A 22336-nucleotide genomic window follows, 5' to 3' on the forward strand; every position below is an offset into this window, starting at 1 on the left:
AAATCTCACTTAACCAACATTGGATTTAAGTACTATTAAATAGGTATATACCATCAATTTACTTAACAAAGTACAAGAAAAGATCTAAAATACAAGATTTCTATTCCGTTGATGTAATAATTTTTCAGTCATTTTAGTCCAAATTCTAAGACAATAGCAAGATGGCTAAAAGGGAACGTGGGGTGATGCAATTAATTTGGAAAAGTTTTGTTAGTTCTTTACGACCAGCTACGCGACATAAATTAATTGGAGAAGATTATTATGGAACCAAATATTATGAAATACCCGTTCCAACTAATTCTACAAAGAAAGCACATCGTTATTTTGTACCTGTAAATAAAGACGACTTCGACCAAGAACTACCCACAGAATGGGAGTCATGGTTAAGGTATCGTAGGAGAGATCCACCATCTAAAGAGGAAATAGAAACAAATTATGAAATAGCAATGACTAAAAAACAAAATGCTTTGCAAATAAAAGCCAAATATTCGAGTTCTGTATCTGAAACATCAAAGTTGGAAGTTCCAAAGAAAGGACAAGAATCATTCCCCACATATGAAGAATATAAGAATGATGGAGAAAGCTATGAAATTAAAAAACGCCCATTGTAGACATAGAAAAGATAAATAAAAATATGTAAATAAAGTATATTAACTCATTGAATATTCAAATCAAGAAAATATCTAATAAATATGTACAAATTTTATTGTAACATATACTTGTATTATGGTATATGTATAATTTATGCCTGTATTGTTTGTATGAAGTATAGACTATACGTAAAACAATTTATTAATATCCTATGTTTCTATACATACATTTAGGTGTGGTGTCTTGTATGTTATCGAGCATACCACCATTGATATAAACAAAAGTAACAGCATCAATACTAAATTTAAATGGAATATCCTCTCCTTACATAACTTCGATAATTATAGAGATACAAATTCAATCCTCGCGTTGAACGAGGCTATCCCTCTGTGTGTCTATTGGTTTCAATAAAATAATTCCCAATTTTAAATACCAACTGTAAACATAGTTTTAATGATATAAAATTTGAAATCTAGGTCGAAGCTTCTTAATAAAATGACAGACTTATAATTGTTGAAGTTTGTAAGAAGTTGTACTTGGCGTACTGTAGTACGAAATATCAGTCAACAGTCAAATTGACGGAATTCAATGCACGACAAATGTATATTTCTTGATCAACCAGAAAAATCGCTATTATCGAATAGAGCTTGATCGTATAATTCTCCTTTTACCAATCGCCCACCGAAATAGCGGCCATTCAAAGAATCTCTTGCACGTTCTGCCTCTGAAATAATAATTAATTATTCGATACAACTAACTGGAAACTATAACAAGTTTTATGAACTACGAATTACGTACCGCTCATCTGTGAGAATTCAACAAAAATCTTTACAATAACCTCTGCATCTTCGTCATCTTCTGACTGGCGTTCATTATAAATAATAACTCTTTCTACAACTCCAAATTTTGAGCACTCATCTTGGATTTCTTCCTGTAAACTTTCATCTACGTCTTCCGGAGCTACCATATTTCTCAAAATAACAACACGGGACTCGACTTTTCGCATAAGTTTTTGCATAACAAGATGACGCGCGCTTTGACCTTTAATCGACATATTTTCTTGTTGTTGTAACGTTTGTGGTTCTGTTTCCTCTAGTAATTTTTTTTGCAGTTCTTCCTGTTGTTTTTGGTGAGCTGCTTGCTCTTGCGCCCGTCTCATTATGTCGGAGTTTGGTGTAGTTGTAACTGGTATCTAACAATCATAATATTTAAATGATCGTCTATTTTTACGTAGGTACAAATAAGAATATATAGTAAAAGACATACAACTGGTGTTCCTACTATTGTAGGTGTGACGACAGCTGGAGGTGGTATAACGACTGGTTGTCCAGGTATTGGTTGAATAATTGCCGGTAGTCGAGTTAACGTTTGTGGTATAGCTATACCTGGTGGAGGTATAACCGGTGCTACTGTTGCTATAGTCGGTGGTGCCATAATTGTAGCAGGAGCAAGCGTAGGTCTTACTATGCCGGGTAAAGCTGCGTATGAATGGATAAGATGAATACAACCACTTTCATAAAATCATAAACTAAAAAATGAGTATATACCTTGATTTAATATTGGTGGCGCAGCAGCTCCAAGCTTGGTTAAGCCAAGAGCAACTGCATTGCTAGCTACCGCATCCATTGCTTGAATCTTTGCAGTTGCAGCTGCTGCTGCAACTGCCGCAGCAGTAGGCATCATACTTGTTCCACTTGGTGGACCCATAAGAGCGTTTGGTGGAGTAATAGCTCTGCCTACTCGCAGGTACTGACCGCCCAAATCGAACAAATTCATAGACGCTATAGCCTCTAAAGCAGCTTGCATTGTTTCGTATTCGATAAACCCATAGCCTTTGTGTCGGTGAGGTGAACTTCCTTGAGCTAATTTGCAATACGTAATAGGGCCAAATGCTTCGAATACAGATTTAATATCATCCTCGGTTAAGTCTTGATGAATGGACGCGATATAAATACGATTATAGTGTTTACTTTCTTCCGTAATTTCGTCTATTACAGATTGAGCTTGGGGCATGTTTGATGGACGCCCCACAACCTGTAAGAGATAACAAGAATTTAACAATACTTTTAATAGTAAAGAAACAAATATTTATGTATTATATATTATAAATAGCTAAATATGTATGAAATAAAATTAAGGAAAGGAATTATTTTCTTTATCCGATATAATTTACTAAATTTACAATTCATGTAATGCTAGAATCATTTGCGAACTCCTTGAAATATTGAGTAGTATCGCGATAAATAATTGAATGATTTACATCATGGAATCTATTACGGTTCTTAAGAAGAAAATTAATCAAGTTTTTGATCGAAGTGCATTCTATAAATATGATGCAGTTCAATCAAAAGGAATTTCGTATTGGATAAGGCTAAATAAAAATTTGCCGACCTCCGGCGGGATGATAGGATTGCTGGGGGACAGGAAATTCGTTATATAGGTACGTCCCGCTACCTTGATGTTACGTCCACCAATCATGACACCATTCATCTGTTCCAAAGCAAGTTGTGCTGCTTCAGGTATCTCGTATTCCACGAATGCGAATCCTTTGTGCTTCTGGGTAACAGGATCCCACGACATGTTGATTGATTTAATAGGACCAAAAGGCAAGAAAGCCTGCCTGATGGTGTCCTCTTTCAATTCGAAACTGATGCTGCCCACATATACCCTAGTATATAGGAATTTGATTTCAGATCACAATCGGCCGTAATGTGTTAGATCAACTGTTTCAGTTTATTTGTATCTATCATTAACGTATTCGCAATTCTATCCTATCATCGATTGGATACGAAACGAAACAAACTGTCAAAAGATATTTCTTGCAAAAACAATTTATCAATTTTATATACAATATTTTCCAATGCGATACACATGATAATTATTTATTACACTATCATCTCTTTTGCAAGAACAATCTTTCAACTTTACAATACACAGAAGAATTCAACGTGAAATATACGATGCTGTGTTCGCGTTTACAATGTTTGAAACGTTCTTAAACAATTTTAAGCAATCAGAATGAAATCCAAGTTAAATTACGAATCAAATATTTGAGTGAATACAAGATACGAGAGTTGAAAATTATCTTCGAAACTCGAGGACGAAATTTGGAGGGCTAAGACAAAGAACAAACAAACCTGCACATGAGGGCGAGAGCCTGTTGTCTCTGCACCTGATTCCGTTGACTAGCCATTTGCTGTAACACAAAGGACCATAGGCCTTCTATTGATATCCCTCCCCCTTACATACACCACGTCTCGTTCATCTCAAAAATCCCCCAAGCTCTTTTACCATTCCACCTTCTTTGCTTAACTACTCTTTCTTTAATTTTAAGTCTTTAAAGAAAAAAATTTAGTACGAAACCAGACAAGCTATGACCGTAACGATTATTTGTAAGTGTATTCAAATGAAATATACAAGATTTATAATGTTAGATCAGCATTATAAATATAAAGACGCTGGAGAATAGAGCTACGAAATCATTTGGATCTTTAATATCGCATACCAAATAGAAATCCGTGCTGAATACTGTAAATGTTCTCGGAAAAAGAAAGAATAGTCGAGCTCGGAAGTATATATCGATTATTTTTCTCAAATCGTCCATAGATTCATGCACAAAAACTTGTCCTCCTTTGCGCTGGTACAGCTCTGCTCCCGCCGACTACTATCTCAAGATATCTAACCTTTTCTTACAGTAGTAACTCAGGGAAACGTTTAGGAGTGTTTGATCGTAAGGCGGTTTCATATTGTTTCTGTCTTGACTTGGTTGACACTAACCTGCACATTAGCAATAAAACTTGCTGCCGCAGGACCAACTTATTCTTCTGCAGGGAGAAAAAATCAACCGATCAGAGTTAGGTTCCAGTGTTCGTTTCTAATTTCTGTTATAATTTTTTTTTTTTCACTTTACTCGCTCGTCATAACGAACACAGGTTAATACACTTATACAATAATTTAATATTACTCGGCGGGGCGAGCTAAATTGCAAGGACAAACGTTAATTTAAAGCACAATACGCATACGTAAGAAATTGTTGGCTTTTTTGGCATTATTGGCAAAGAGCTAAATAGAGGAAGCAACATATAAATATATCTTTTAATAAATGATACTTTTTGAGATAAAAAAGAACCCCACAATTGCGATATATAATTTCATAAAACTACGTATTAAATCCATTGTACATTCTTATTAACAGTTAACATTTAATTTAATGACTGAAATTACATGAACTTTTACGACATAAATGAAATTTGTTTATTTTTTTTATTGGAGATCTTCGATACCTCGGACGATATCCATGAATTACGTCAAAGAACAATAACAATAGGACAAAGAAAATATGCATTTTAGTAGTCTATGAATGTACAATGGAATGCAAAATGTATGTTAGGCGAGTAAAGTTTGTTAGCTTCATCATTGAAAATTACCTGTTGTTGATGCGCGAGCGTCTGTTTCATTAGAACCATTTTGATGCTCTGTTCCATCGCGTATTTCTTTGCTCTATTTACTGTATCCTGTTGTTCAGAGGTAATTTTTGGGAGACCTGCACCTAGAATGCCAGGTAATGTAAGATATTTAGCTCCAGGTCCTGTAACAAAATAGATTTGCATGTAAAGTTTCACTTGAAACTGATCAAAGGATAGTACTAAACTGTGTTCTGTCAGATCTTATCAGCTATTCGTCCACTAGACTGTTATCAACCCACAATATAACTTTAATTGGAGCGACTAAAATTTTATTGTCACTATATGTTTTTTGATACATCATTTGACGTGATAATTTATAGAATTAAATAACGTTATAATTTTACATACCGGCAACGACTTGTCCAATTTGATTAAGATCATATATAGGGCCTGGCAAGAACTCTGATGCATTTCCTACGAAGAAACTTAGTATTAGATAAACGTGTAACACGATAATTAATTATTTAGTACCTCCACCATCACACGCGTGCGTACACACGTAATAATGTTTCTAAAAATTACTAAATTTCGCGTAACCTGATTTGCCGTGACGATAGAGGTACTAAAATGACATAATTTTACAGGGAATACAGTTTTGATTTCTTAACTTTTATTCTTAATTTCTGTTCAAATTAAATAAAATCTGAAATATTAGCATTACTAATTTTTTTATTTAAAAATTGATTAATATTTGCCGTGCGAATATATTGTTTTTCATAAGTGTATTTTTCATAAGTAGCTATGGAAATTTTACTATCAACAAAAAATGCAACATAATGACTTAAAAAGAGATGAAAAAAGTAACGATGTCGTGCAGTAGTTCCCACGGTAGAACCGTCCTCCAAACTGTAAGTTCAAAGAAATTAAAACAGTCAGGCACAATAATATTTCACTTTTACAATACAAGATAATATGTATAAAATATGTAAGTATAATATATATATTTTATACACATCAAGGACAAAGTGGAATTTCCTTCTTTTCTTGCACGCCATTAATATAAAATCTGTTTTGTACTTCAAACAATTAATGACCAGACTTTTATAGAAAACAATATTAAAATTTAAAAGAGATCGATGCAACTTAATGCATCAATATCTATCATTTAAACTTCATTACTGTTTATACTATCAGCCTCAAACAAATCAGACTACCGATAACTAGATTAGGTTTCGTACGATCATAACCAATTTGGTCTGCTAGTCTCTGAAACAGAAATCAGAACACGTTGAAACGCTTCTTTTTCTCTTTAACGACTTTTGCAGTTTCACGAATTAAGAATGTTAACTTTGTTCGATCGTTTGATTAACGGCTAACCGTGTTCTGGGCTGAGCAATGATGGTTGTGCGCAAACTATCCGAGATTGAGGCGACGCACAAATCTGTAAGCACAAAGCAAAGGAGAATACTCTCAGTGCATTTTCTGCGCCATTTTCTTACAGTTTGCCTTTTCCAACCTACCACGCAGTTAGCCTTAACACTTTCTGTGTAGCAATGGCGATCCTAATTGACAAGAAATCTAACGCGATAGACCGTTGGAAAAGCGTACCTTTCGCGTATCGTACACTCCTCTACAATATTTTCTTATTGACTCGCAACAGGCTCTCCTTTAATAAAAAAAACGTCTTACCTCGTGTTTATATAACATAAATACAAATGTGATGGACTCTGAGAATATCTTGAAAAACATACATCGCCATTGCCTCTCCTATTTATAAGCCTCCCATTTCATAATTTATGTCTCATAATGAAGTAGCAAATCGAAGTTAATATCCATGAGATAAAGATAAAGAATTTTCAACTAAAGTATACTACCTTTGCTTAGTTTTGCATTAGTATTTATAAATATGCTTCATGTACAAAACGAGGCTTATAACTAGGATAAAAGAAGACTACCCTAAAATGCTGACCTATCTAAAATACGCATCGTTTTTGGTACTCGACAATAGATGCTGTGTCAGTGGAGTTTGCAAAACTCTGATTTGTTCTGTTCAACGAATGTAGCATTCTCTTTCTTTGTTTGGCGCACGCTCATGATCACAGCTCAGTCGTAGGCCACAGATTCTGTACTGTCTCTCCGCTGTAACATCTCAGAACAGAAGGACAACCATACATTAGTTTTATCGAGGGCCAATGATCACCTATTACCCTAGCCTACCAAAATATATTCTGAAACTGCAATAGACCTCTCAATACTTATAGTTTGCCAGCATTTTAATAGAAAGCTAGCATCTGATTGTCCTAAGTAAATAGTATATCTTTCCCTTCATCATTTCCTTTGTTTAAAAATATATTACACTTGCTGTCGCTTCTGTGTTCACCTGTCTTTTCCACTCGTATGCTTAACCGTATGATTTGTTAGTGATTAGGGGCATACAGCTATTTAGCTGTTTTAGCAATGTACCTTCTATTCTGAGCTTCTTGTTCGGTGGCTCTGCATTGTTCTGGGACGCTGGTGCCTAAGAACAGATAATCAGTCTTTAATTTTCCTTCACAAAAACAAGGAATTACAAAATTTGATACAATGAAAGATTGGTATTTAATATAAACATTACAAAATATCAATGCTTATTAAATATATCGCAATTTCGATCAAAGCAATCTAATTCTGTATATATTATAATAACGATAATACCATCTGTAATATGTAACGAACCTATAAATAATAAAGCTTTCGTCTACAATTTATTAAACTGTACAGAAAAGTCAATAAATTTATCGATTTGGTTATCGTAATATTATGTCAATACGTGTTAATCGATTGATTACTAGATTACGTTTATTTAATACAGTCTTGTATTTCAAAACTTTTGTCATTTCATATACGTGATTTGTCGAATAGCTTGGAAACATTAATCACTTAAGTACGTTACATGCATTTTACAACCGCCATCATGATCCGTCACTGTTACATCCACCGATTCAATATTTCCTGTAAAAACAACGATCAAAGTAAACTTACCATAGCCATTGCTCCGTTCATTATCCCCTGCGGCCCAATAAAATGATATCAATTTCTTTTAAACGTGATTTTATAAAGAAATCTCAACCGATTCGCGACAAGTAACTTACGTCCGAAGCGATCCGAAGCTTGCCCTTACGGAAGTGCTATAAGTATAGGCCATACAACATTTACAATTACGTTACTTTTATCACATGTAACAAGCGTCCGTGTAGACGACGAATAGATACCTTACTTTCAACTCTAAATAAAAAGCATAATTATTTTTCTATACTTCCAAAATATTTATATCGTTAATATTAACGTTTTATTTATCCATCGAACTCGCATATCTCGATCGTAATCTGACTACAGTAGTATAATTATGACAGCCAGAGAACACATGTTCGACAACCAGAATATCTTCTCGACGCGTTTTCTTTGTTACGAAATCGAATTACAATGGATTCCAATAATTTTCAAGTCAGATTAATCAACGACGAAAAGGTAGAATATGTTCATCTAATTCATCGTTACGTTATTTCATTTCAATTATTTTTTCGAACGTTTTAAGTCGTGTTTAATTGCGAGCATGGCGCGTGTCACTTTATTTTATAAAATATATTGGGTTGTCCAGAAAGTTCGTGCCAATTTTTATGAAAAATTCAAAGGTATATTTGAATTTTTATGTATATATTTATTAAATTATGTAAGTACCATTTTTTTCCACAATTTGTCCACCTTTTAAGGGATGTCCACATGTTATTTGTTTTCAACCATTTCGATATATTCAGACCTGGCCTACTAAAAATCGGCATGGACTTTCCAGACAACCCAATACTTTACACACTTTAAAATATTTACGATGATAAATGAATTGCAGGGAAAGGGTCTGTTTGCCACTAGTCCGTTTAAAGATGGAGATACAATTTTGGAGGAGAAACCCATTGTTTGTTGTCAATTCTCATGGAATTCAATGTATGGCTATTTAGCTTGCGACCATTGTTTAAAACCTTTAGAGACTGCAGAAGAAAATGTACATAGATTGACGGAAAATCCAGCAATTATTTTACCTCATCCAGAATGTTGTGAAACACAGAAGGATTTAATTACAGAATGTCCTGAGTGTGGCGCAAAGTATTGTAGCATCGATTGCCAAAATGAAGCTTACTCAAGGTAATGTAAATAAATTTATAACAAAACAATTTAATATATAATTTTCATAATTTTAGATATCACAGTACATTATGCCTACACTCAAGAGAAAAACAAGGCTCTCATCCCCTTACACAATTAAACGATACATGGAAACAAATGCATTACCCACCAGAATCAGGAACAATAATGCTACCAGCTAGAATGGTAGCTCTTGTTAATCAAGCCAATAATAAAGAGGAGATCCTTTCTACTTTTTCACAATTTTGTCATAGTGCAGTGAATGATATGCAGCAAATTACACACAAGTTATTGGATGAAAAGTTCATTGGTCAGATTGATGTACTCAGAGAAATGATGCAAAAATCTTTAAATACTGAATTTACATCGCATGTATGTGATTTAAATATAAATTAGAGTGTTGTGTCATAGCATAAAATGTTTAAATTTTGATTTACAGTGGTTTACACCGCATGGTTTTAGAAGCCTACTAGCTCTGATAGGTACAAATGGTCAAGGAATTGGAACTAGTTCATTTGCACGTTGGGTAAAAAACGTATCTGCATTAGAATTACCAAGGGAGGAAAGAATACAAGTTGATAAATTAATAGACCATATATATGATGAAATGGAGGAAGGTACGTTTTTCTATAAAGCATGATAAACTATAGACTTCCATGTTTAACCATTGGTACTTTTACTTTTGCAGCAGTAGGTTCTTTCTTAAATAATGAAGGTTCTGGTCTTTATACTCTGCAGTCAGCTGTAAATCACAGTTGTGTACCAAATGCAATTGTAGAATTTCCTTATTCAAATAATGTATTGGTTTTAAAAGCAATACGGAATATTCAACCAGAAGAGGAAATATGTATAAGTTACCTTGACGAATGTGATTTAGAAAGAAGTAGACATTCTAGACAAAAGACTTTATGTTCGTTATATTTGTTTCTTTGTCGCTGTGATAAATGTTTGTCGCAGGCCGACGATCCTGATTTAACATCAGAAGATGAAATAGACATGTCTAGCTGAGAAAGTGTATTTAAGGAGATATATTGAAAACAGTTTCGCATATTAAATTATTTTATTCGTAAACCTTTATTTTACAACAAAGTTTTATATAAATTACATACAAGATTTTTTTATTTGAAAGAATAAAACCAAATATTATAACTGCATCTTTATGTACATGGAACATTACCTTTCATTTGTTGAATTTTAATGTATCAGGCTAGAATAAACCTGACACATATTTTTCAACTTATCATGTAATAAACTTCGTCCTACAATATAAAAATCCCATTTCGATAAAAAGAGGATGCATTTATTTCATTCATCCCAAACATATCATTTGTCAAGTCAATTAGAAATATATTAAGTCCTATAATACTTCAAAAACATCAATCTAAGAATTGCACAAAGTATAAAACTAGACCTGAATAATTTTAATCAAAAGAACAGCACTGGTAACGATATTTTTAGATACGGTAACAACTACAATAATGCTTTGCCTTCGTTATTAACTAGACATGAATGTCAATTATCATCTAATTATCAGAGTCGTCAATCCTTTCGAATCATATATTGGTTTTTACCAGATACCATAAAATTTGATATATAACTTGGTGCAGGTGTTATAAGTACTTGTTGTTCCATCAATTTTGTTAAAAATGTAGCAATATTATGGCTACGAAATTCCCACCTGAAAGATATCAAATAAAAATTTATAGTTGTATTGACTATAATTATTCTGAAAAAAAGCTACTTACGTTACATCGATTTTTTCATTTGGTAGTTTTGCAGATACATCCTTGTGTGCCCAAGGTATGTTTGTTGCATTTATGACAAGTGATTCTAAAGTAGGAGGATCATCTCCAAAACATTTTTCCGCATATTTTCTCCGTTGTTTATGTTGAGTAAAGTCTATACCTGTACTCCTGAAAAATATACAAGACACGTGATATAAGTATTACTCTTTTATTACAAATAAGTGTTTAACTCAAGTTTCTTAAAAATATTACTTTATATCGGGACTAGCATCCATGTACTGCACAGATTCATTAATATTTTCAGAATCCAATGCTTTTCCTTTCTGCCTCCAACACATTTCAATCAATGATTTAAGATCTTTGCCTGTTAATTTAAGCGTGTAACTTTTCTTGTATCCCATGCTGTTTACTATTGCTTGTATTATATCGGCTGATATATTTTTTTTACTACTAAAGAAATACTCATGGCCGATGAATAGAGCAATGAAAATAGGAACTGGATTCAGATTTTTTTGTCTTTTGTGTTTTGAATGCCTTGCTTTCACAGAGATATATGTAATACCATTGTGTGTGTTTATTTTCACATCTATGTTCAGTTTAAAGGAATCAAAATAATCTTGCATAGAACTTTGAATTCTTCTGCTTATGAAATAATGTGCAGATGTGTTAGAACCTACTAATTTGTGACCATACCATGTTCTGCGTTCGCTGTGCCAACTTGCATCTGAAATGTTTATGTATTATTGTCAACCTACAAGTAAATAAGAAGAAATAATAAAGAATAAACATTACCAATTAACTGCAATGTCGAAAAGCGTTCTCTTAAATCACTAACTCTGAGTTTTGCATTCTATAAAAATAAAAAAATTATAAAAACAAAATTGAAACATAATTCTAGCATATGTCAGAGTAAAACTTACAGCTATTGCTGCTTTGATAAGCTGAGCTGCATTAACCGATGTGAAACTTCTACACTGTTTAATCAATGTGGATTTTATATCCGTCCATGATATTTCAGGAAACGTAGGCATTATCGCTGATTCTAAGTCTTCAAATTTGAATCTTTTAATAACATTGACTATGTTTACTAGTATTTGGATGGCTGGTGCTGGAACATCAGAAAAAAGTATCTTCTTTATTCTAACACAATTTCAACAAATCACATCTCTCGATTTTTGAATCAATTGATACTTGAGAAACTAACCAACTGACATTATGCACGGACACAAATAAAATAAAGTACAGTTGCAGTGAGAATTTGAAGTAGCGCCAAACGTTCACTGAAGTTTCTTTATATACCTCTGATACACCTATTGGACATTAATGGCGTAAGTTGCACAGGCGCATAAAACGCTCGCCATTTCCCGCCTAAAATAAACGGTTATTTATACTAATGGCGCCATTGGTGGGAAAACGCCCAAGTTTGTAATGGAAATAGTTGCTACTGCTGTTACTAGATGACGCGACCAATACTTTCTAATAAATTATATATTTTTCTTTCATAAATGAATAATTAATACAATTCTGTGTTTCGTAACACTACAATATATCAGTTAATATATCAAATTTATCGTTTTTATGACCAGTTATTTAATGCAGCAATAATTATCGACTCTTTACTTAATGGCGCCATCGTACATAAATACTGGGAACTATTTTCGCTACAAACTTTGGCATTTCCTTACCGATGGCGCCACTGGTATTAAAACTAGAATTCGTATGGGTGCGCAGGAGTCAGAACAGAATTTCGAATTGACTTGAGCGACAGTCGCGGAAAAAGTAGAAAACTCCGTGACAAAGACAGAGAGGGCGATACAACAATTGCAGGAGAGACGAGGATAGGGCGATTAGGCTAGCATGATTTTTTTCAAGGATATTGAAACAAAGAAACAATATTTTCTAATAATTCTGGTTTTAATATAATCGTTACACTTTGGCGGATGCGACTCCAAGGCCTGATGTTGGAAAAAGTATATGTAAACAAATTTCTTCTATAAGAAAAAAAAAAGGTACTTTTATTGTTTATAAAGTTTTAAGGGCGAAATTGCAAAATCAGTCCTTGGAGTCGCATCCACCACAGTGTAACGAATATATTAAAACCAGAATTAATAGAAAATATTGCTTCTTTGCTTCAATATCCTTGACAAAAATCATGCTAGCCTAATCGCCCTGTCCTCATCTCTCCTGCAATTGTTATATCGCCCTCTCTGTCCTTGTCACGGAGTTTCCTACTTTTTCCGCGACTGTCGCTCAAGTCAATTTGGAATTCTGTTCTGACTCCTGCGCACCCTTCAGTGATTTTGCCTGTTATCAGGGAGCGGTCTATCAGTCGCTATGTTTAGGAGCGAGAAATTTGTAAGCTTATCTGCTCACAGAGCGGCTTAGTGAGCGTTGTCCTTTCTGGATGTACCCCAAGGTTTTCTACGACGAGCGCCCTATATCACGCATGCATACATATGTACGTGTAGTAACAAATTGGTTTTTATTCGAAACAAATTAAATTACATTTAAATTACATCGTGAATTATGAAAACTTGAAACGATACCGTTTCAAGTATTCCAATTTCGTTTGGGGAGGGGTTTTAGTGTACCGAAAGTCGCACGTTTATTAACGAAACGAATTTGAGTCATAATCTCCCCACTCCAGAGAGACCGATACTATATTCTACGAATAATGGAGATGTGTTCGAGTTAATACGCAGGCGCATTATAAGAATGCGAGATTATAAATAAAGCACTAAACGACTATCGTGTGAAGTTGTCACGGTGCACTTGTCGCATGATGGCGCAACATGTTGACTGTTCAGGCAAACCGGCAGCTCTTTTATTATTTGTTTTTACGATATTCAACTTAGTATACGCTAATGCATTTACAGGAGTGAACTTGCTTGATAGTCCGAGTGTAGAATCAGTGAATGTCTTGAGCAGAGAACAATTTGGTTTACTACATCACCTGCATGTTAGTTCAAGTTTTCTGGTTGAAGTTTTTGGCACCGGCCTCGAGCGCAATGTTTCTTTGCGCTGGTCTCCTACATCCGACAATTGCGATCCGAATAACAAATTGAACGCGATCTGGATCGCACCGAATGGCAATCGCGCGATATATCAGTTCGTCCAAGTTCCCAATTTTAAGGTTACTACGATCTATTTCTGTCGAAGAATCGTTACCAGGTTCGACGAAACATGGACCAATCTTGGAAGCAGCTTTACTATCAATCCACCGTTGCAATCTCAGTAAGTTTAAAATACTCGATAATTTACTTAACTCTTAACACTGCCCAAATGAAATCCTTTTACTAATAATAGATATTCATTTTGTGACATGGCATAATTCTTTTTTTTAAGAGGATGAAAATACCGATGTTACCGACAGCAAGGATCTCATGCTACGAGATTACGATTATATACGTCAAATGTTTATTTTTTCTATGATGCAATGTAGGATTAACGCAGAATTTCCTTTATTAGATTTATTTTATTTACGTACTTAAACATTGAGTTACACATAACTTCGCTTAATAGATGGCTTATAAATAGATAAATACAAAAAAAATATCGTCGTAATTATTTATATATTTTTGCCAGCACATATGCTTGCAAAAGATTTAAATGTACCAGAAGCTTCGTTTAATTTATGTTGTTTCCACAAATGAGGAATATCTTATTTATACAGGAGTAAAATTTGAAAATAATAAAATGCATGTTTTATCTCATTAAAAATCTTAGTTAACAAATCAGTCGTTTTACATACACATTATGTATATCCAAAATAAATAATTACAGATTTCTCATTATTTAGCTTTCAATACTTTGTTTTACTATCTTTTTTTTATTTTGTAACTTTGACCTAGATATCTATATTTACATAAATCTATGAAAAGCATTTTATGTCATATATTGTTAACTATTTTTTCGAATAATAAAACAATCTTATTTCACTTTTTATGTCAAATGCATATTTTATTCTCAGAAATTATCTTCGTACACGCCGTGCCAATTCATTACCCACTGTCAACAATTTAGTAGACGAACAAGTCCATAAAGGAGTATTTATCGAAGGTTTGAGAATAGAAATAGCAGACAAGGATCCTAGTTATAGTGCAGATGGAATTCCTGAGTTGCTGGCTGGAAGCAAGGCAGTTATAAGATTATTTGGCTTTGGTATCACAGAAGATACTTTAATCACTTTCACAGATGAACGAGGAAAAAGGGGTCAAATTTGTGAGAAAATTAAAACAGATGAATTTCTAGTAAGTGTTTATGTTGTCTCCTATTTTATTTCATATGCAGACATGTGTACATACTTGATTAAAAATATGTGATTGCTATAGGTAAAGAATGTGAGGAACCATACTGCAACTATTGATGTGGTATTACCACTTGGTTCACCATTTTATGTGTGTGTAAAACAACCAATATATGGGAAGGAAGGCTCTGAACTTTTACTTTTTAAACATCAAGGTACTGAAACATGGATTACTGTAAGTAATATTTTTCGTTTGAAAACAAATAAAATATTAAAAATTCTTTCGTTTTATAATAATAAGAATTATTTACAGATTTATACATACGAGAAATTCTTGCCCCTTTGGCTTGGTATTGTAATTATTCTCATGTGCCTCAGTTTTTCAGCTCTGTTTTCTGGTCTAAACCTAGGGTTGATGGCAATGGATAGAACTGAATTAAAAATACTGTGTAATACTGGAACAGAGAAGGTAATTTCACTTATGTTGAATAAATTTAATTCTATATAATTTCATAACTTTTTGATCATATCTATATTAAAGGAAAAACAATATGCAAGGACAATACAACCAGTGAGGAATCATGGGAATTATTTGTTATGTTCAATTTTGTTCTCAAATGTCTTGGTGAATTCGATCTTTACTATATTGCTAGATGACTTGACTTCTGGATTAGTTGCTGTTATCTGCTCCACCTTGGCTATTGTAATTTTTGGTGAAATTTCACCACAGGTATGTTCATTTATAAAAATATATTTAATTTCTTATTTGTATATATTGTTTGTTATTAATCCACTGAACTGTAATTTCTTTTAGGCTATTTGCAGTAGGCATGGGTTGTGTATTGGCGCGAAAACAATTTATGTAACAAAATTGACCATGATATTGACATTTCCATTGAGCTATCCTATTAGCAAACTTTTAGACGTTCTACTTGGTGAAGAAATTGGCAATGTATATAATCGCGAACGTTTGAAGGAGCTTGTAAGGGTGAGATAAAAATCTATAGGATATTCTATTATTTTATACAATATATACTTAATACAGTTTTTATTTTTAACTGCAATTTTAAGTATATATAATGAAACACCTTTCTAAACTTTTTACCGTTATGAATCTTATCAGAATGAGCATGGGTAGGGCAGATAATTATACTGACATCCAAATTCAATCATATGTAGGTAAGATATAGATCTACTGACGTTTACTTCAAGTTCTCTTCTTAAAGTTTTCTACAGAGTACATGTTAGATTACTTATCAATGTGAAACTTAAATAAGATAACTTTACGTACTCGTACTGTGCTAATTGAAACTGAACTTATCGTTGAAATATATTTCTATAAGATACATGTGTTTATGTACACTGTGCGGGATAAAACTTGTCATAACGTCACAGATGCGCGAGTTTCATCGACGAAAATGCGATCCTTATTCAAATTCTGGGCGTGCGTAAGGGTAGATGTGCGGGAGACTGCGCAATCAATTCACCATTGTTGCTACGCATCATTCATATCTCGTTAAAGCGTTATTTAAATAGCAACGCACTCACAGCGTTTGATCGAGGGTTGAAAAATAATTTGAGTGCCATTCTTATATGATATAATAACATCGTTAAATATTTAGTATCACCTTATGAAAAATCATAACTATATCAGTGCCGCCCATCTTCACAGGTGACAACAGGGTATAACGATTTAGAAAAGGATGAAGTGAACATTATTGCTGGAGCATTGGAATTACGAAAGAAAACTGTTGCAGATATTATGACAAAAATTGAAGATGTGTACATGTTGGATTACAATGCTATTTTAGATTTTGAAACAGTATCGGAAATCATGAAATCCGGTACGTATTTTTTTTGTAAGAGTTAATTTATAATTTGTAAATGAATGATTGCAGTGTCTGTTATTATTAATTTTCAGGTTTCTCACGAATACCAGTATACGAAGGGACAAGGACGAACATAGTAACAATGCTTTATATTAAAGATCTTGCGTTTGTTGATCCAGATGATAACATGCCGCTTAAAACTTTGTGTCAATTCTATAAAAATCAATGCAACTTTATTTTTGAGGATGTTACATTAGATATAATGTTTAAACAATTTAAAGAAGGTTAATGTTTTTCAGTGAAATATTAATATAGTATATGTTTCTTAATAACAGACATATAATAAACATACACGCTTATTTTAGGCCATAAAGGTCACATGGCATTTGTTCAGAGGGTAAATAACGAAGGTGAAGGGGATCCATTTTACGAAGTAATAGGATTGGTTACATTGGAGGATGTTATAGAAGAATTGATTCAAGCTGAAATTATGGACGAAACTGATGTCTTTAGTAAGATTCTTTAACAGATTACGGCGATTACCGAATGATATTCATACTAAACAAATTTATTCTTTACAGCGGACAACAAAACTAAACGTAGGAGACAAGCTAAGCATAAAATACAAGACTTCACTGCATTCGCGGAGAAGAAAGAAAACCAACGAATTCATATATCACCGCAGTTGACATTGGCCATGTTTCAGTATTTGTCTACAAGTAGGAAGAAGTGTTTTGATTTAAGAAAATATGAGATTTATATAAAAATCTGTTCTAATACTCTTAAAATACATCTGAGTGTAATGTATAATCCACAGCTGTAGATGCATTTAAGTCCGATACAATATCGGAAACTATTTTACGTCGTTTGCTTAAACAAGATATTATTTATCATATCAAAGTCAAGTCGCGTGAAAAGGCAAGGAATGACCCGGCAGCAGTGATTTATCAACAAGGAAAGGCAGTCGACTATTTTGTTTTGATCTTGGAAGGTCGAGTTGAAGTTACAGTCGGTAAAGAGAATATGATGTTTGAAAGTGGCCCGTTTACATATTTTGGTTCTCAAGCGCTCACCGTTAATATCGGAGTTGGTAAGACTTGCGACGAATTTGTCTCTATAATAACATCTGTATCGTATTTCTTATATATCGGATTTTTCAGCGGAATCTCCCATCAATACAAATCCCCAGGCAGTAGGGAGCATACAGTCGATCAACCTGGATTCTATGTTGCGATGCACGTTTGTTCCCGATTATACGGTGCGAGCGGTAACCGAAGTGTTTTACGTTAAAATTAAAAGGTCTCTATATTTGGCTGCGAAACGAGCTACGCTCCTGGAGAAAAGCCAAAAAGATCCGTTACCCGGTCACGAGCAGTTTGACGACGAAGTGGAAAAGGTTAATTATTACGTGAAATTTTTATAAAATTGCAGTCCATGAGAATATTTCGTAATTTTTCATTTTTAGTTGTTGCACTCTTTGGACGAGGATGATCGCAGCGTACCAGAATCTCCGGTGTTACCAATCGATAAAGAAAAGGACAACGTACAATCTCCTATTCATAGTGCAACAGCTCCAACTTCGCCTGCTCCAGTCAGTGCTAGCCCAGTTACGCATTCGAAGTTCATTTCATCGTATAGTGATCACAATGGCAAACTCAAAAATTCGCCAATAAAGGTTTCGTCTTTGTTATAATCTCTTTATTTTCACGCCAAAGGTATAGTGGTAGAAAGTAATCATTTTATATATTAATTTTAGACACCTTCGGTAACAAGCCCTACCGGAGAACACAAGTTAGATTTGGATACGGAAATACTTGCCTGTCAAGAAGCGAATAGAGTGATGTCAGCAAAGAAATTAATCGAAGACGAAGAGAGAACGAATCTCCTGCCTAAGCAAGAGGATTCTTAACGTTCGGAGAATAGTCGATGATGACCATCCACGTCGACGCTGTTCAACTTGCAGGTATCAAACAACGAAGAGCAGGAAAAACCTCTATGACATACAATGCTATAATGGCATTATGTACTTAACGAATTACTTAAATATTTATCGCAAAACAAATCGATACCGATCATGTGAGTTTTAAGTTCTAAATAGATGGCTCAGAGACTGTCCGCGATATCCTAGTTCTATGGAGTTAGTACGCTCAGGGAAGGTTGCCAAATTTACAGACGTTCTCTTATGGATTCAATTCTTCTCATAGTCTACGTAAGCAACATAATACGTAACCAAAACCCGAATCATATTTTCACTCGACAAATGTCTTATTTCTGCTTGAGCGCTGCTTTACGAAGCATAATTGTTTTTCTTATAGGAGCGAAAAGCTCGTCGAAAGTTGTACATTTTCACTGTCATAGGAAAGCTCATCTTACATTATTGACCGTATAATGCACATGTTTTCAGCAGTTTCTATTCAGCCTTTGTAAATATCATTTTACCATGCAATTTATTTGAAAAAACTATCTCTCTTAAATACGTATTTCATCCCTAACAATGAAATACACGTCTATATGGCAATTGTATATGAACATTTTTCGTGTTATTATGTTCTTTAAAAAACGAAACAGATTTCAAAAGGATTCGAAGCAACGAAAGGCTTGCGAATATCGTTGAGGTTATGTAAATTTTGTTCTCGTCGTAGGAACAAGGAACGTATTCGACCAAAAGCACGTTGGATGTAGTAGAAGGGACTAAAAGTTGAGAGAAACGTTTCTAAAAAGAGTATTCAAGCACATTATTTAATCCATTTTATAAGTACACAAAGGAGAGGGTAGGGTGGCTGTAAAATAATTGTTTTTGTCCAGTAATCTCGTTTTCCTTGTATCGTACTCCCGATACGAATGTGAATAGTGTGAATAGAAATAAGGAATAAATCCCTCACTTTTGTAATCACTTGTAAGGAGATCCTCGGCATATAAGTACGATAGTAGTTCGTTATATTTTTATTCAGTGCCTTAACGAATTGTAAAACTATGTTTAATCGTCTGCAATGAAATGCACTTTAATAGAAAATTAATATAATTTCGATAATAAATTCAAAATGTACGTTCATTTTTATTCATTTACGTTAGTACGATGTCGCTAATTTAAACATTTTTTTTTATTTAATTTTTTTTCAAAATAAAAGAGATATTCATTTGTCATACGCTTTCATACGATACATGATATTTATTATACATATACGTTGATGAAATACTCGTGCACAGCGTAACGTAAGAATACAGTCGTGTATTCTTTAAATGAAAAGAGTATGCTTTCATTTTTCTTACTTACCGTGTAAAACAAAAATTAATTTACCTATACAAAATAACGGTCAACATTTGTACATATCCTAAGTTTGAAATAGTTAAAGTAAGTGCAAAAAGAGATCTCCCTGAATTTCGAATTATCCCTAATAAAGAGATAATAATTATCTGATAAGCTGTTAAATCTGCTAAATAACGAAATAAGACCAAAAAAAAAGAAAGGACGTGTCGTCGGATTTTTTACGAAAATATTAATTGACTAGCGTACTTAACGTAAGAAATATAGAACAAGTTCAACATAAAGGATCATTAGAATAGCGGAGAGATCTTAGAGTTTCTCATTTCAATCATCGCGACCTATCGTTATTTTCACATAAAATTTAATAGTTAGACTGTTACTGCCATATTTTGTATACTCACTAATTGTTGTATCAATGTTTGTTTTAAACAATTTTCAGAGAACAAATTGAACATTCGAAACTGAATACTATCGCTATACGAGTATCAGTTATTCGAAGATCTTCGAACGAGAACTCAATTTTAAAAGTGTTGAATTCTACGTATGCATGCTTATATCTTGCAAACAAAATATATCTATTTTAGATTAGCGTAAAGTGTACAAAATCGTTCAGATTTTATTTTTTATATACATATATATCTATATTTATTGTTTGAACGATTTTATGTGAACATACATGTTTGCATGTGTCTTATAGCTTTGTGGAATGTTTTCATAAATATGAAATAATGTGCGATATAGCTTTAAAATATATTCGTTTTAACGTATTCCGTTCACGGTATTCTATATATTGCAGAAAGTGAACGATTAATGTCAACATATTTAAGTGACATGTAATTTTAAACTGCAATACGTGCACACACAATACAATAGGTACATATCGTCTATTCCGTAGCATTTATTATTTTTACGCAATTAACTGTATTTTTATTGTTAATTATCTTTTTTTGTTGTTAATTTACAATGAGAATTACACACAACATTTTTTGTAGTTCACTTAGTTATTAAATATTAGTTTAAAGACCATTTATTACACTTGTTGAGATTCGTTAATGCATACTTACAATTTTTCATAGGAACTATAGATGTTATCAACGCTAACGATATGCTTATATTCATGAAAATCTTAAATCAACTTTATAATCAATGTTTCAACTTATAGAAGAAATTCTAATGAAAACAATCAACGGAAAAATGAGAAATTCACGTTGTGTTGCATTTGCAATGTGATATTTTGTTTGGTATGAAAGTAGTGCTAAATTTTGTTTACACTGATACAAGTTAAACTTCATCGAAACTATGATCTTAGAAATTCCATGATTCTTGATATGTCGCAATTTTTCGAATAAAGGCATGCGTACTAAAAAATCAACACGCTCGGTACAGGTGTATGTCAGCGAAATTACTGCACATACTTTCAATGAAATAACACATTAAGTCTGTACTACCGTTACCGTAGAGTCGAGGTGTGTCGATAAAAAAAAAATGTACATTCGAAAAAAAAAATAGAGACAAGTACATATATATCAACGCATTACTGTATACATAAAATAAAAGTATAATTTCGTTTTCAAAGTATTGGTCTATTTTCACTTGAAATCTATCGTAGTATCAGCTAACGACAAAGTTCGAAATCGTTTAAAAACAGTTTTGTACAAAATGCTTGACGAGGCAGTACCAGACTCGTGTCTTCACACGGGTGAATTTATTTACGAGCTGCACCCCTCGTAGAAAATCTAATAGCTACCCTTCTGTATATGGGGTGGATTTATATTATTACCACGCAGAATTTCTCTTATAAACATAGAAGGAATATTTAATTTCTTTTCACCCTTGAATTTTTAATATCACTTAAACTATATTTATGGAGCCTCAATTATTTTTTAGTCGGTAAACTTTCCTTGCCATATGATTTTATTATAATAAGAATATTGAACAGTAGTATATAACACGTACACCCTATATACATAAAACGGACCCTTCTGCATTCCAAGGCTGCCGAGAATTCGTTACGACCATTCAACTTCCCCTCCGTTAGGTGGTTTTCGAGCTGCATCCCTTTTATTCCACACAGTGTA

General features: G+C 33.4%; 5 protein-coding genes across 9 annotated transcripts; 3 read left to right on the plus strand and 2 right to left on the minus strand.

The window, feature by feature from the left end:
* The first annotated feature begins 13 nt into the window (after positions 1 to 13).
* LOC128895333 (NADH dehydrogenase [ubiquinone] 1 alpha subcomplex assembly factor 2) lies at positions 14 to 648 on the plus strand. Its single transcript, XM_054157847.1, has one exon. The coding sequence runs from the start codon at positions 162 to 164 to the stop codon at positions 609 to 611; it is 450 nt and encodes a 149-aa protein (XP_054013822.1). The 5' UTR covers positions 14 to 161; the 3' UTR covers positions 612 to 648.
* A 105-nt stretch (positions 649 to 753) lies between these two features.
* On the minus strand, positions 754 to 8194 carry LOC128895053 (poly(U)-binding-splicing factor half pint). Of its 5 annotated transcripts, none has more exons than XM_054157304.1 (12): positions 8129 to 8194; positions 8019 to 8045; positions 7461 to 7515; positions 6967 to 7145; positions 5406 to 5471; positions 5019 to 5179; positions 3729 to 3787; positions 3046 to 3259; positions 2139 to 2625; positions 1858 to 2069; positions 1390 to 1783; positions 754 to 1315 (listed from the first exon to the last, which is right to left on the minus strand). In XM_054157304.1, the coding sequence occupies exons 6-12, from the start codon at positions 5073 to 5075 to the stop codon at positions 1206 to 1208; spliced, it is 1533 nt and encodes a 510-aa protein (XP_054013279.1). In that variant the 5' UTR covers positions 5076 to 5179; positions 5406 to 5471; positions 6967 to 7145; positions 7461 to 7515; positions 8019 to 8045; positions 8129 to 8194; the 3' UTR covers positions 754 to 1205. The 5 variants fall into 5 exon arrangements, with proteins under 5 accessions (XP_054013279.1, XP_054013275.1, XP_054013258.1 ...); XM_054157300.1 differs by having other exon boundaries at positions 5406 to 6438; XM_054157283.1 differs by lacking the exon at positions 6967 to 7145 and having other exon boundaries at positions 8129 to 8155.
* A 155-nt stretch (positions 8195 to 8349) lies between these two features.
* Positions 8350 to 10409, plus strand: LOC128895265 (histone-lysine N-trimethyltransferase SMYD5). The gene is made up of 5 exons (XM_054157712.1): positions 8350 to 8504; positions 8881 to 9173; positions 9230 to 9545; positions 9613 to 9790; positions 9862 to 10409. The coding sequence occupies exons 1-5, from the start codon at positions 8460 to 8462 to the stop codon at positions 10179 to 10181; spliced, it is 1152 nt and encodes a 383-aa protein (XP_054013687.1). The 5' UTR covers positions 8350 to 8459; the 3' UTR covers positions 10182 to 10409.
* Positions 10229 to 12271, minus strand: LOC128895282 (uncharacterized). The gene is made up of 6 exons (XM_054157759.1): positions 12123 to 12271; positions 11839 to 12026; positions 11711 to 11768; positions 11171 to 11642; positions 10919 to 11086; positions 10229 to 10851 (listed from the first exon to the last, which is right to left on the minus strand). The coding sequence occupies exons 1-6, from the start codon at positions 12130 to 12132 to the stop codon at positions 10713 to 10715; spliced, it is 1035 nt and encodes a 344-aa protein (XP_054013734.1). The 5' UTR covers positions 12133 to 12271; the 3' UTR covers positions 10229 to 10712.
* A 1131-nt stretch (positions 12272 to 13402) lies between these two features.
* On the plus strand, positions 13403 to 21833 carry LOC128894992 (unextended protein). Its single transcript, XM_054157154.1, has 14 exons — positions 13403 to 14152; positions 14889 to 15168; positions 15250 to 15399; positions 15478 to 15633; positions 15706 to 15894; positions 15979 to 16152; positions 16837 to 17008; positions 17086 to 17277; positions 17359 to 17505; positions 17575 to 17712; positions 17811 to 18083; positions 18154 to 18389; positions 18459 to 18668; positions 18750 to 21833. The coding sequence occupies exons 1-14, from the start codon at positions 13698 to 13700 to the stop codon at positions 18900 to 18902; spliced, it is 2925 nt and encodes a 974-aa protein (XP_054013129.1). The 5' UTR covers positions 13403 to 13697; the 3' UTR covers positions 18903 to 21833.
* The last annotated feature ends 503 nt before the right edge of the window (positions 21834 to 22336 follow it).

Source organism: Hylaeus anthracinus, unplaced genomic scaffold, assembly GCF_026225885.1.
Source record: "Hylaeus anthracinus isolate JK02 unplaced genomic scaffold, UHH_iyHylAnth1.0_haploid 0, whole genome shotgun sequence".
Taxonomy (NCBI): domain Eukaryota; kingdom Metazoa; phylum Arthropoda; class Insecta; order Hymenoptera; family Colletidae; genus Hylaeus; species Hylaeus anthracinus.